At 33.2% G+C, this 16,214-nt stretch overlaps 1 protein-coding gene across 1 annotated transcript in view; it reads left to right on the top strand.

Annotated features, from left to right (window-relative positions):
* Positions 1-303: 303 nt before the first annotated feature.
* LOC119641431 (organic cation transporter protein) overlaps positions 304-16,214 on the top strand; it is a 48,876-nt gene continuing 32,965 nt past the window's right edge. The window contains exon 1 of the mRNA XM_038040120.1: positions 304-927. Coding sequence (XP_037896048.1) covers positions 552-927 — 376 coding nt within the window. The 5' untranslated portion in view covers positions 304-551. The remainder of the gene's footprint in view (positions 928-16,214) is intronic.

Genomic DNA, 16,214 nt, shown 5'->3' with positions numbered 1-16,214 from the left:
TGAACTTAATGGCAAACAATACCTTATTGAATGAAAAGCTTTTTCTAATGTTAGAAAAATCCACCAACTTTAAAAGCTTTAAATGAAAAAGCTTTCCTTATCTAGTGCAAGCGAAAAGTTAAAATATGTTGCCGTTGGTAACACCGCCCAGCGTAGCAAAGGCAGTTCCAGTAGATAGATAATCATTGTTTTACTTGCAGTTTCAATAAGTTGAAGCACTAACACACAAACAAATAAAAACATCTACACACACACAATATCGTACACAATAGCAACACATAATTCCTTTATAAATATAACAGTAAACGGAGTTAGTCCATAATAATCATACAAAACGTTATCTGAATTAGATCGTTGTTAGCCAAAGTGTAGTGAACATATAAAAACGAAAATCAAAATCAAATAAAAATAAAAAACAAATAAACACAAAAATATTTTTAAAGTGCGATAGAAGTTCACAAAAAAAAAAAAAAACCAAATAAAAAAATTGCCTTTTTTTTAAGCAAACGTTAAACTTAATTATTGTGAAACCTATATGATCTGCAAGCAAAATGAGCGGTGTTTTACGACGTGGATCTTTAAGTTTCGATGCCAATCTTAATGGTCGTTCGAAACGCGGTTGTAATGATTCAAATCTTTATGGCGGTTATCACGAACACAAACGAGTTCGCACTCCTGAAATTAGTGTTATTTCCTTCGATTTTCGCCGTCATTCGCAAGATTTGAAAAAAGACACCCTAACTTTATCAACTGCACCCGATTTAAGCGATGACATTGACAGCGATATTATTTCCAATTATGTGGGTCATTATGGTAAATGGAATTTTCTATGGACACTGCTGTTGAGTTTATTTCAAATAATGCCAACCTTTCAAATATTTATGTTTGTCTTTCAGGTAAGTGTTACACATATGCATTATATATGCATAAATTTATACATATAGTTAAGCAAATTTTTAATTGACATTGTTTACGCCAACAAACAATGGTTTGTTGTGATCTTTATCGTGGTAACAATAAAATAATTTAATTTTTTGTTTTGTATATTATATAAATAACAATAAGCACCACCTGCGCTCTATAAACCATATTTTCTTAATGTTTATCTTAGCACCAAATAAAAAATATATTATAACAATAATAATAAGAAAAACAAAAATAAAATTTATGTATATATATATATATGTATTTTATTTTAAGGTGTTGTTTATATGTTATTTTTTTTATTAATTCTACTAGCATTCCAAAACTCAGAAACACATAACCAATGAATGCATAATAATAAGATTGCTGCCTACATACATTGTGGCCTACATCCTCAGAACATGTAAGCCTAGCTATAACTTATGAATGAAAGGATAAGGCATCTTAATTTTTAAGCCAAATACAAAACAAAACAAATATAAAAGACTATCGTAGCTAAATACTCCGCGCCATTCTACAGTTATTCATATAACGACTTTTTAAAAGTAAGGCTTTACATAAGAAGTGGCCGAAAAACGGGAAGGTTATCATAATACGAGAGGGACAGACGGGCATTACTTCCTGACTCGCAGGAGGACCTCAGATAGAGTCAGCTTTTATCATAGCGAAGGCGAGCAGACAGACAGACAAGCTTAGATAAATTTAGAAAATGATTCTGAATCGATCGATATAATAAAAGCTAGGTTTTCCTTGAGCCCTTCTGAGTGTTACATATGCACCCTTACACTGAATATGTCCTTACATTATAATTGGTGTGTGGCATAACAAATCAATGTTTTGCATTCGATCGGAGCTAATTTTTATATTCAAGCAAGCATTCTTTATTTATGTTTATTGAAACGTGCACACCTTCCTTCGCTTTAGGGAAAATTTTTGCTTGAAACTTATGGTTAATGAATACAACGCCTATTAGTGCAATTAAACAACCGTTATAAATTAAACTGTTTACAATAACTGTGTTCAAAAGTGGAAGCATTTCTGTGTTTTTTTATTTATTTATTTTTTTTTTTTTTGTAATAAGAAGGAAGTAATCTATTTCATTTTAACGCGTTTAAAGAAAACAGGTTACTCTCACATATTAAGGCAAACGAGTGATAGCAAATATATTGAGATATCGACAAGAAAACACTTTTTTCATGCAAACTGATTCCATTGAATTCTTCATCAATCAGAACATTTTTATAAATGATTTTTGCGTTTAACTAAGTCGGCACCTATACCGCGTGTACATCCAAAGTATATAAGTGGATATAAAATATCTTTTATAAAACATTGAGATAGAGAAATTTGTAAGCAAAAATAGTTTTCGCAATTGAAAGGGAAAACACCATAAATGGTTTAATACGCCAGGTTAGCAGATATCTGTGCCAAAACAAGCTGCTCAATTAAGCGAAAGGAGTTTGAGCTCAACCCAAACAGTATTTTCACTTAAATAAACAGATGACGCACTTAAATGGAAATCGCGCGTGTATCGTGTGAAAATATCTGAGGAAAATAATTGCATTTTATAAGCAGATGGTGAAGCAAAAACAAAGGACTAAATATAGACAAAACGGTTTAATCTATATGAGAAAAAGCTTGTAACCCAGTTAAGCCGTCAATTTGATGGATTTTTGATTTAAAAAATTCTGCACAAGTACGTAGATGTCTTCAAATGTTACCCATTGATTTTAAACGATGTAATATAGAATATATATATATGTATAATATTTTTTTTCTTTAACGCGCTCACTTTGCTACACGTTGTATATTGCTATAACGGATATATTTTGCCAATCGCCACAGTCGCAAAAATGAAGATAGTAAGGTAATGTTTGGCGCAAACATTCTTTGATCGATGAAGAATAGGAGTTTAACAAGCACGCCTGTTGACACAAGCCAGAAAATATTAAAGAAATCCCAAAAAACGCAAATAATTTTTTCAAACTTTCAATTGCTTACAAGAACCACGTCCTTGTTGAACGCAAAAATTATTCCAATCGTCAATAGTTAACGACAAACTTTTAATTCTAAATTATTCTCGAGTTATTTTCCATTTATTCGAACGCTTTTTGCATTGAGTTTTAACCTTAATTGTGGATGTGTTAGCAAACCGATTGAAATTATTTTTGGATTGAACATGAAAGTGATCGTAATGACTGTGACAATTCACAAAATGTAACCTTCAAATTGATGGGCTTGCGAAAATCTAGGACTAAAGGCAAATATGAAACCATATTTTATCCAAATAATGGTTAGTTTTAAGTAAGCGCATGAATAACGAACTTAATCCAGGAAGCTATCTTTACACTAAGTGAGCAGACGTGCCGGGAAAAGCAGAGAACCTAATTAGAAGTATATCGTCTACATTTCGCGTAAACTATTTATTCAATTAAATAAACCTGAATATAAGAGAAAGTTAGCGGCTCACTTAAGTAAAGAAAATGTTTGCATTTTATACAAACAGTGTTTTCCTTTAAGAAAACATGCATAAGAAAAAATTGGTCGTTGACTTGAAATGAAATACTTCAGAGCAATATTCTGATTTGATTTTAATAGCTTCAACAATTAGTTAAAGGAGGATATCACAAAAACGTCTTATTTAACTATAATGAAGGGAGAGCCGTATTCTTATTCCCTTCAAACGGATTTTACACTTACGTGCAAGTAATGCAATTTTTGCATCTAACAATGACACTTACTTTTATATGAAGTAAACGCCATCTTCAGCGAAAAGAAATTTCTTTCTTTTTATTGCATGTATAAAAATTCAACCAACTGAGAGAATACGTTTGTTTACAATTCTCGATAAGTTTGCATGTATTGTACCACTTTAGAGAATAAGCGTATAAAATTCAACAATCCTTCGATGACACACAGTTGAGAGAAAAGCTCATTCAAAATCCCAATAAACTGCGACTCCTATAGGTGCCTTTCCATGTAATGAACTAGCAGACCTCGCAACTAAAGGAGCCTGTAATTCCGCACCTTTGCCAAATACTCATTCAATACTACAAAATAATTATTCCTTTGGATAGTAAAACGATCTTTCCAGAACACAGAAGCATAAAAGATTTGAAGCCTTTCTTAAAACTTTCATTACTAAACACACTCACACTCATCTATTACGTAACTTCACCTTTGCAACTCTAAACAATCTACTAAGTGACTAGATGCAGTATGCTAACCTCAAAAACAAGGCGCACTTTGGGCATGAATCCGTTAAATCATCAAGGAAAATTCTAACATCTATGTGTTCCCACACAATTAATCCACAATAATTCTTATAATATATACACTTTATTAAAACATATTTATGTTTTTATTAGGTAGTCCCGAAATTTGCCGCGGATTTTCACCACGAAATTACATAATTTTTTTTTTATATAAGGAATGAGTTTTTTAGGTTATATGTTTGGCATTTTGTTCAATAGCAAGTAGCCACTTTTGAAGCAAGTTCATTGTCCCCTCATCATTTAATCTTTTGCAAAAACCGTCCTCTGACTTGACAGTTTTGTTAGATAAAAAGTTTTGCAGAGAACAAAAAAGATGGTTCAATATCAAGACTCTGCGGCGGATGTGGAAATACTTCCCAGCCAAGTTCAATAATTTTTGAAGAAAGAAATATGAATTCTCGTCATGATGAAAAACAATATTTTCCAGTTGATCAATCCTGGACGTTAGTGTTGCAACGTTTCCTTTAATTTTACAGCATACTTCAGAATTAATTGTTTTGTTACGCGACAGAAGCTTGTAATATAATATTCCTTTATGATCTCACCATATGCAAAAACTAAATCTATTGTTCGCGGATAGCGGGTTTTGGTGTTGTTTGAGATGGTTCGCCGTGTTTTGACTACGGTCTCTTGCGTTGCCTACTTTGGTATAGAATGCTTTTTCCATCACAAGTTAAAATTCTTTTCAGAAATGGATCGTTTTGGTTTCGCTCCGATAGCATATCGCGCTGTGTTAAATAAAATCCTTTTACAAGATTTGGCTCCCAAATATCCAGTTTTTTTACCGGTCCCATTCCACTAACATTTGTTTCGGATAAATTAAGTTTCTGTCTAATCTCGCTCACTCACTCGCTCACTCACTCACATCAGTTTACATCACAACCTTGCATTTAACCTACCACAACGGTGTAAAGCTTTTATTGAAAAATTTCCATAAAGAAATTTCGCAAACCAATTTTGGCAAGCCCGTTCAGCTACATCGTTAGTTCCATACGCGTCTCATATTTCTGTATACGCTTCTGCAGCGCTTTTAACCTTTTTTTAAACAAAAAAAGTAAAATGTGTCTTAAAAATTACCGCTCGCTACCATAACATAATCGATCACTTTGAAAGTCTTTACAAAGTGAACATAAACCTGCTCTACATAAAAATATATACCTTCAACCGCAATTATATGTCTAGCTACGTGAAAAAAGTTATTTTAATCCGGTGTCGGAAAAAACCGCCAGAAAATTCCGGTCTACCTAATACATATGTTATTATAAAACACATAAGTTTTACTTTCAGCGAAGCGATAGTCTTCGCTGTTGTGCTCCTCTTCGTGAGTTGCATAAAAGTTAATGTTTTGCGCAATTTTATTAAATTAAATAACTCCAAGGAAACACAAAATGCTTAATTAAAGCAAAAGTCTGTATATTTTGCATAAAATATTTACACAATTCAAGAAACATATCTGCAAGAAAAACTGACTCACTCTAGTAAATAAAAAGAATTCATATTTGTTACGGCTCAACTCAGACAAAAATGTTTATATTTTCTTTTGCGCTTGGAGTAAATCAGCAGATATACTACTAAGTCTGGTTAAGTGAAACGTATCTATATTTTGTGCAATTCATTTATTCGGTTAAGTAAATAAATATTTATGAAAAAGCTTACACATTGAATAAGAAAAGTCTCTGCTGCATTTTGTCTAAATATTTCGTTCGGTTAATTAAAAAAATATGGATGTAAAAATGCAAAGCACTACATTAAACTTAAGTAAGCAGGTGGTAGGTAAAAAAAAAAATTACTGGCTTACTTAAGAAAAAACTGTTTGGACTCTTAGCTAAGTAAACATGAGTCATTTATCTGCTTTAAAACTATCTAATAAACATGTGAATATTTTCGATTAAAGAAGGAATTCGCGAAAAAACTGCTTACACGAAGCAGCAGAAATGTGATGAGCTCAATTTATCGAATATCGACGTACCTCCCTTTGTGAATAGTTTGCGTAATGCTCTGAGATAACGTGGACGTAAGTTGCGAGCTTGATGTTTTGAGAAACCTCTCTACGATTTGCTCTATGTAAACCTTTCCAATTTTCTTGAGCGGAAGAGCGCATATGCTCAAGGCATAAATCCAAGCAATCGCAACATACTTGATTCCCATATCATGTCGAGGGAATTAATGAAATCATTCTCATCAGTCATGCAATGACTTTATTAGCAAGCAAGCTACCAAAGCGAGTCCTTTCTATGGAATGCATTTACACTCCTTAGATGGTCATGCCCAAAAATACCCATCAGAGTCATATAAAGTGTAAACATACTGGATCACCATAAGACTATCAGTTGATTTACCTTTGTCCGTCTGTCCATCCGTTTATTACCATTTGCGAGAACAGTCATAATCGCAAGACAATCAATTTCTTAATTAAGGACCTTTTCGTCAAACGTTTTCGAACTTCATTGAAATGCTCGCCTACAACCACCGTCACGTCAAAATGCTGTAACTGATTACCTCCGAGAAATACGCATATGAATTGAAAAAATACAACACAAAAATAAATTTAAAATTTTTTACTTTTACTTTTAGATTATACAGGGGCGTCCAAAAAAACACTTATTTGATGGCAGATTGCAAAACAGTCAGAAGATGTAGATTAGGGCAGTTAGATTTACATAATTTAACTACAAGATGCTCAAGTAATTGTACGACACAAAAATTAAAAAAATGCAAAAAGTTGCCGTTCTTAAGAAGAAACGCATTTTCTACTAATTCCAAGAAATTGGGAAAAGTATATTGATTCCTTGATTGACCCAGGTGTTTTATGTGACCAAGGGCTACGTTTGAATCTAAACATAAAATTTTTCTTAAATTAGGCTACGCCACGAGTAGTCTCCATGAATTGGTGGACGAGAGTCTTCCTATTACTATCAGTTCAGGAGCAATTCTTATCTTCACCGTTAAAAATTTTGAAAAGAATCTATTACTATCTTTTTTCAACTTATGAAAACAGCTTACTACTGTTAGCCCATTCTTCATAACAAAACCTTAGTTATCTCCTCCTTATTTAAGTTAGTAAGCGATGTTATTGATTCTTCGTAAATTTCAATGCTCCAATCGTTCTTTAACCAATGTGGACATAACTATGAGCTTTTCAACCTGTTTATTGTTCTTTGCGAAAACCTCAATTATATCCATAATATGCTTCAATTTGGGACTCCATTAATACTATGAAAACATTTAATATTAATATGTGTGTCTTACATGTGTCGCATCTAAGCAATCTTTCTTCGTACGATTGGAGGAGATACATGTTTACAGGTTCACTCTCAGCTTCGAATTATACCGGATACGAATCCGGTCTTCTATGTTAAAGGTGTATCGGCCTTATTTTTTTCCTTTGTTTTGTTCTTTTTAGTTTTTCTATATTTTTCGAACTTTAAAAATTAAATCCTAACGTTAAGTGACAGATTTATTTTTAAGAGTTTACTTAAGTAGAAAGGCAACTGCAACAGTTTTGGAAAAAGGGGGTTTCCACGCTATTAAAAAAACGAAAGAACGAAAGATAAGAAGAAAGGTGATAGAAAAATAATAATTGGCGAAATCGTTAGGCATATTATTATTATTTTTATTCTAATTAGTTTAGCCAGAGAAATAGATTCAAAGATTCATCTATTAAAGCACTAGTGTCTGAGATTATCAGCTTCATTGAAAATTCTACCGCACTCGAGATATGAACCCACGATTATTGAGTTTTTAGTCGGGATCCTAAGCCTACTCGGCCACTCACGCGTATTGTTAGAAATATATTGAAGTATCAAACAAAAAAGCAAAACTTATTTCCGAAAGGTGTTAAGAAGTGGCAACATTGAAGCCGTTTTCGCAAGACACTGCCAATTTACGAGGCTTTGTGGTACACAATGCAACTGATCAAAATTTGAACAACAACCCAGGCTATCAAAAGAAATGATCCAAATATAGGAAACATAATTTATGTCCGAAAAATGTTATTATTTTGCATTTTACGTCATAAAAAACTACAAATTAGATTTTTGCTATGTAAAAGGGCTTGCTTTTCATGATAAACCCTATTAGTGTTGGGATCTAAAAAATAGATATATGTGATCCAAATTCTGTATTATTATTTTCTTTTGCTCAATTTCCATTATGGACTAATTTTCATCGTAATAGATTAAAAATTTAACCTATTACTTATTATTCATAGGAAATCGTATATAGAGTGGTGTCCAAGAAGTAGACCTACTTGGTCAAATTACTGTCATGAGCAAATTTTCAATGTGAAACATTAACAAATAGGCCTTGTTGGCATATAAGGATTTACATTTTGTAAGAATCCTTATAAGTGCTATAACGGACCAACTTCACCATTAAATATTGAAAATTAGACCTTTTTTCCATATAAAGTTTCAGTTTTCGTTGAAACGGTTACATGAGAGAGGGTTGAAAAAGTTGTCGTAACCGAATGAAATTTTCGTACCGATTTAGAACAACGAAATGCTATAATCCAGCAAATTTTTTTCATTATATGAGGAGTGGTTGAAAAAGTGGACCGATCCGAGCCATTTTTAATAGAATTCTTCCTTGGACCAAAGCACGTCAGTGTACTAAATTGGAAATTAATAACTACAGAATGAGCACAAATTTACATGGACAGACATCGGCCGGACAGAAGGACAAAAAGACAGGCAGGCTTAGATTGGCATAATAAAACGTGCCTCTGAGTGTTAGATACGTCCGAACAGACTTAATATACCCTGCGCCACAAGTGTATGGAAATGACAATTGGTTGAGTTACATTTCGTGCCGTTTTCAAAATTCGTTTACAGTTCAAGTGCTCGTTTACTGCCATATGATTATATTCAAAATATCAATTTTTTTGAGCATTTAAAATGTTACCATGCCCACAATTCTCTTTTGGTATCATTCTTGAGTGTTAGAAGAGATAATTTAAGCGAATGAAAAAAAATTGACTTTTAGAGAAGCTTCCTGTGGCTCTATCACTTAATTCGCTTGTTATATTGTACCTGAGCCTCACATGTGACTAAATAAACAAATTTCAAAAATGTATTAAAGAAGATCACAAAACAATATTCGTAGCTGCTCAATATAGCGTAGTTATCTGTAGATCTATATACTCATAACATATTACGGATGAAAATAGAAAGCAAAGCAATTACTGATATAGCCGGTGTGTGCCATGAGGGTCAAGTATCGATTGCTTATTTGCCGTAATTGATCGACAAATATTACTATTATAGAGTTAGTCATAGAAATCGTATGCGGCATTAATTTTATAATGACGATAACGAAAGCCTAAGTCTTATAATTCGTTTTCATATCAAGGGTACTGCAGTAATTAGCAGAGGGAGACCTATTTTTATATAATCAATTTTTCTTTTCTTTGTTTATTTATTTAATTTTATTTAAAACAAATACATAATACATGAATAAGTATTTACGTTCCGTCCATAACCTTAGAACATTTATCAAATTACAAACAAAATAATAGACAAAAATGCTTTGCGAGTCAATAAGTGGGCTGATGAAACCGCAATAATTCAGCTATTACTTGACATTAATAAAAATTTATTGAAAATAATATGTTATGAACGACTATGCAGTGAATAAATAACAATCAAAGGCACGCACTTAACTTTTGTAAGAAAAAAAAAAAAAAAACAAAAAAACAAAAGAGTTATAAACTAATGTACACGATAATAAGTTTTAAAGTTGAACAATATGAATGAAATAAGTGTTTTAATAATAAATCAACTTAAGGATATTAAAAACAAATCAAATGCAAAAAACAATATAGAATTATTGCAAACCATGATTAGAAAGAATTTTTTATGCTTGAATAGTAATGAACTAAAAGTTTACTCACGACTCAAATGTCTCCACCTTCCATTTATATAAACGACTTGTTGTCATTTACTATCAATAAGATTTCTTAAATTATTATGTCAGAAAAATTATCTTAAATTTATCGGTTAGTTTGCAAACGTTTGAAATTCCCTTCAGCAACCTTAGGCTGCAGTTTATTTGCTTCACATGTCAAGCGGAAGTAACTTAATCGTACAACAAGAATATCTTGTTATATCTAAGATAACAGAAATTGCTGAAGAAATCAATTTTCTTTTTATTGTTAATATAACTGGTCAGGCAGAAGAGGTGCCCCATACTAGTAACTCAGTAAGGGTTAAAAAGAAATAAGCAAAGAGAAAGGGAAAGAGGGTGGCCATGGCCTAATGGGTTTACCGAACGAGCATTCACATTAGCATGCTCCACGTCATTGAACCAGATTTGACCTTGACTTGACCCAGGCACTATTCTGGAGAAGAGTTTTTATGACTGTTGGTTTTCGGTTTTTCCTTCAGCTCAACAATACCGTTCAAGTAAAGTTACGGCTTCTTTTTTTTGTGATTTTTGCGAAAGCAAGCTTTCTAACAAGAAACAGCATACACATAGACGAACGGGCTTGCACACTTCGCAGGTTTAATTCATTCAATATCTTACTTCATAGGGTCTTTGAAGCGTGCCACTTTGATTTACAAAAGAAACCATAAAGTTAGTATGCAGTACAATGTCATCGTTCGTTTTTGAGTAAAGAGAAATTATTCCCGAAATCAGTCTTAACTCAAAGTTAAGCTCTACAGCCCGAACACTTTCTTTCTTTGGGACTTGGAATAAGATCTTGCCAGGTTTTGAATGAAAGCCAATTGAGCCCCATAGGACGTAGTAAAGCTGCGATTTCTCCATTTGAGAGTAATATCTACAAGCTTTGCGTAACAGTATAATTAATTCTACAGTGGTAAAAAAAGGAGACAAAAGAGGCATTTGCATCAAACATGACAAGCGATAAAACTCTTATGACATTTAAAACTCGAGTGACTATGATGAATATCATTGGCGCCTAAACTTGAGGTCTATTGGAGGTTGCTTCTATCAACTGCAACCGCTACGAAGAATACCTCCAAAGAGTCCAAAAACAGGCCCAATATGCCAAAAGCGATTGTCTCGTAGTTTTTTAGTATAATGACGTTGAGCGTATACAATGAAATATGCAGTGTTTAGCGTTAGACAGTACTTCGAGCAAAAATCATTGTTTAATTCTTTTTTAACTTGGAATTTTATTTTAAAAGGATTCTCACTCTTTACAAGATTTATAAGAAGAAATGCACAAGAGAGAAAATATAGAGTCAAAAGAGAATTTCATAAAAAAATATTATGCAATAAGAGCCCGATGTGTCCAACCAACAAGACATATTTATTTTTGATAACCCATCGTTTTCTTAGGTGATGGGTGTCAAAGAATCGTGTGCGAACCTCTAGGATTTTTTCTACATTTTATAGTTTAATAAAACTTATACTAATCTTACTATTGTTTTCAGTTAGCTTTCTAGTCATGAAAGCACGTTTTTGTTTACAACATCGATATCTTTACACTTCTTAGCTAAGGGTTGTGTACATCACGGGAAATATATTAAATTTTGCCAATGTTCCCAAAAAAAAAAATGCGATAGCAATTGCATAAAATTATTTCGCAAAGAATGAATTTCATTTGTTATTGTAGGTCTCTCTGTTAGTCTTTCTACGCAATTCGTAATGTGATATGTGATTTTTGTCTTTTAAACTGGTTCGAACAAATTCATAAAGAAAAAAAAAATACTATTCTTAAATTTGCCCACAATTAAGATGTAAGCATCACCTGCACCCTTAGTGTTCTTTATGTAAGAAATCAGACGCTTTGCATTAAGTATTTAGATATGTTGCGTTATGAGTAGCAATAGGTTACAGAACAGCCGTAAGATGTTTGCTGCTACATAGAGGTCCAAAAGGACCAAGGTCAGATCCGCTATTAAGCAAATAAAGCCAATAATCGATTGAAAGGCATCGAGCGATTCGGTCTAAGCTAAAAACAATTTCTTTTTCTTTTTGGTTTTTTTTTTCTGCTTTTGTTACAGCACCATTTGCGGTACAGGGTATATTAAGTTTGTACGGACATATGTAAGATCCAGAAAGGCTTAGAATAGATTCGCCTTTTATTACATCTCTTATTATACTAAGCTTATCTGTCCTTTTGATATCTGTCCATATATATCTGTGTTCAAGCTACAAGTAGCAATTTTTGAGATATTTTGGTGAAATTCGGTGCACTGACATGTTTTGCTCCAAGGTCGAACGCTATTGAGAATGCCCTAGGTAGGTAAACTTTTCCCCCACTTCTCATACAACAACTTTTCAAAATTTCAATTTTGAAAACTTCTCGTTGTAAATCGCTGAGGAATAGTATCTCGACATTCTAAATTGGAGTGAAACTTTGCCTCGGCTGGGGCAATTTTTTGTATCCTCGCTAATAGGACCGTTTCTACGAAAACTGAATCTTTAAATGGTACAAATGTCTGATTTTCAATATTGACAAAGAAGTCAACCTTACTAAGTTTGGACCAAGCAGATCCATTTTTTTGTTTGTAATTTTTGTTTTAATTGTAAACCCAAAGAGATCTAATTGTTAATGTCTTATGATGAAAATTTCTTCATGATAATAATTTGGCATAAAAATTAATAGACCTAATTTGAAACACATGGGTCTATTGCTTGGACTTCTCTCCTTATGAGATTTCTAAATAGTATGCCCTTCAGAAAAAAGTATCGTTTTTAATATATTATAATGAAAATTAGTGCACAGTAAAGATTGAGGATAAAAATTTACGGTACCGAAAGTGGATCACATAGGTCCATTTTTTTGACTTCACATATATAGTAGAAAATCTAATTTCAATTATTTTATGATGGAAACGGAAAAATAATAAAAATTTTAGGAAATAAATGCTACATTTGGATCACGCCATACGATATTTTGGCCATCCTCCAATATGCGGACTTTGATGAAAATCATGCCCTTGCTTAAATAATGTATACTTCCTAGTGTATTGTTACTAAAACGAGCGAATAACTGGACTATGCAATGTGGCGTAAGGTATCTAACGGTTGGCTTTATTTGACCACAGCTTTCTTGCTTTTTTTTTGCAATAGTTTCAACATAACGCAATAAAAAATACTTCACATTCAACCGACCAGATTAACGTTGTTAATGTAGTTGTCAACACAATCCATACGGGGTTAATGGCTTTTCATAAAGAGAAAACAAACAGAGAGACTGTTTTAATGCGTTAATAAGGTGCGCTCTCTTAGAAAAGTTGTTTAATCTATATCAGGCAGTGTTCCATTACGAAAACGGAAATGATTTATTCTGTAACCAATTAAAACTGAATATATCTTTAGGATAATTTTTTTACATGTTCTGGAAAATTTTATTTGAAAGTTTAATTTGCTTTTATTGACTATAGTTTCACGCAAAAAGTTTTTGAAAACGTTTAAAAAAAACATCAATAGAACATTATTACGTAGTTCTTGCAGCCATTAAATATGGGTCAAGTCAGTCAAAATACCTGAAGTATAACGTGAACTGAGAATAGCCAATAAATAATATTTATTAGATAAAAGATTCGATTGCGAGTTCATTTTGTGAAATCCTTTCACCTTGAGTCAATGTCAAGCAACAGGTAGTCGTTGTCCTATTTAGTATCATTTCGGTCTAGAACACGCTTTAGTTTACCAACTCTTGCATTTAAGAGTAGTGTACTCACTTTTTCGCTAGAGTGCAGCTTCAGCGACCCGACGAAGTAAAAACGCTTTTGATCAGATTAAATTTTTTACATGACGTAAGTACGTCTATCTATTAGACTCCATTGGACTACCATTGATAAAAATATTAAAAATAGGGTTATTTTTAAAAGAATAAAAATGAAAAAAGGTAAACAATAAAAGGTAATCAAAACAAGTAGAAAATTCCATTCAGCTATGACCAAATCTTTTATACCCACAACCATTATCGTAAAAAAGACTAAGAAAAAGAAAAAACTAGCAGAAAGCATCAGAGACCGTACAAAGTTATATACTCTTAATCAACATCAAACTCTGAATCGATTTAGGGGTGTCCATCTATCCGACTGTGCAATACCAGTCGTACACATTCTCCTAGTCGCAAAAACGAAGTAATCGACTTCAAATTTGCAAAAACATTGGAAGCTCTCGCGCGGACTTTGGTCTTGACAACAGGTCAAATCGGTCGAACGACACCAAGTGCTTTTGGTTATAAAAATGATCAATTTAAGCAAAAAACGGAAGTGCTTAAGCAAATCGTTACAAATTATCCTTTTTTTCCCCGACAAAATGTGTTCACCAAAGCGTCTATGCAACATTCTAAACGTTTTTGCACAAGAAATGTCATTTCGCAAACAAAATTTAATGGAACTTCTTCGCGTAAGCGAGCACGGCTGAAACACTAATGACGTTTATAATGTCAAATGTGATACAGATGTCTGCCACAATGCTATCAATTTAGAAAAAATAAAAGTTAAAAGCTAAAATAGTCCCTAAGCTTCTTAATTCAAACAAATCCATTCTCGGTGATGACGTAAGAAAGATTATTATTGCGAAGAAAATTCCAAAGTCACCATCTGCAATTGACCATTTTTTGTGCATCGCAAAGGAATTGAACATTCCCTTAAAACTTTCCCGCTCTTTTGGTGTTAAACCTCCCTGGATTTTGAAAGACTGCTCTTTTGACATCTCACTGTCTAGGCACAAGAAAGAAGATACTCCAAATTACGTCTTCAGGAATCTAATAGCTGAGAAAACCCAAGTATTGGACAATACTGGTTGGAATCTTTTGTACACAGACGGCTCAAAATCTCCTGGTCTGCCTCCTGCTTGCGCGGTGGTAGATGCGCACGGGTTCTTCTCAACCACATATTTCACGAAAGCACTTCAACTTTCATAACCGAAGCCAGAGCTATCCTTCACGCTGCCAACCTTGCCCATAAAAACAAACTCAAAACCGTCATTGCTACTGACAGTTTGTCTGTATTACTAGCTACCCGGAACCCTTCGACTTCGAGATGGAGCACCATCAACAAATTAAGGAATATAATTACTACACCCGACGGAAAAATTAAAATGTTATGGGTACCAAGTCACATCGGTTTACTGGGAAATGAGCAGGCTGATCGAGCGGCAAAGTATGCTGCTTCTGCTCTTCTAATTATGGATGATGTCATGCAAAAGTTGGATCTTCAAAGATACATTGGAAGAAAAGTTAAAGAGAAAATTGCAGAAGGAAATTTACAATACCATCATCAACACTACTCTTGCATTAACCCTCAATTAACTCCACCTCTATATCCAACAAATGTTGAGAAAACCAAGATCCAAACATTTTCGAGAATTCGCCTTGGTCATACAATTGCAATTCACCAATGGATCCTGAAGAAGTCTTCTCCCCCAATCTGCTGTTGTGGACAAACTCTTATTATAAAGCACATTCTCTGCGACTGCCTCAACTTTTCCTTGGCTAGAAGTATTGCATTTGGAACGATTAACCCTTTGAACATTCTACAATCAACTTCAGAACAAAATATCAATTCAATATTTTACTTTATTAATACTACTAAGCTTATTATCTAATATCCATTTATTTAAATTAGAGCCGATAGCCTGTGTTGCTAGTGCTCAATGTCTCTTTTTTTAGTCTAAAAATTCAATTCATTAGTCTAAAATTAAAATAATAATAATAATAATAATAATAGAAAAAATATTTCCAATATTCGACATTCGCACAATTTAATTTGAGTATTGGTGTTACTTTGAAAATTTCTGTGCTTAAGAGGAAGTAATCCAGATAACGCATGGCTATGTGTGCATGTGCAAGAATCAAATCTTCTTTTGTATTCGCGTGTCGCTTATGCTAGGTAGCAGGTAGTTGACACAGAAAGGCTCACAAAGCCATATGTACAATTGTTTCTACCATTACTGGTACATTACAATAACACGAGATATTTGTTTGACTTTTAAACGATCACGGTGACCTGAGTATATTGAAATTGCTCAGCAAATGTCAATTAAACATCAATTTAAGGTCAAGAACCTGTCATCTTACCTGCCTTT

Source organism: Glossina fuscipes, unplaced genomic scaffold (genome assembly GCF_014805625.2).
Source record: "Glossina fuscipes isolate IAEA_lab_2018 unplaced genomic scaffold, Yale_Gfus_2 150, whole genome shotgun sequence".
Lineage (NCBI taxonomy): Eukaryota > Metazoa > Arthropoda > Insecta > Diptera > Glossinidae > Glossina > Glossina fuscipes.
This window is presented reverse-complemented; position numbering and strand designations above follow the sequence as displayed.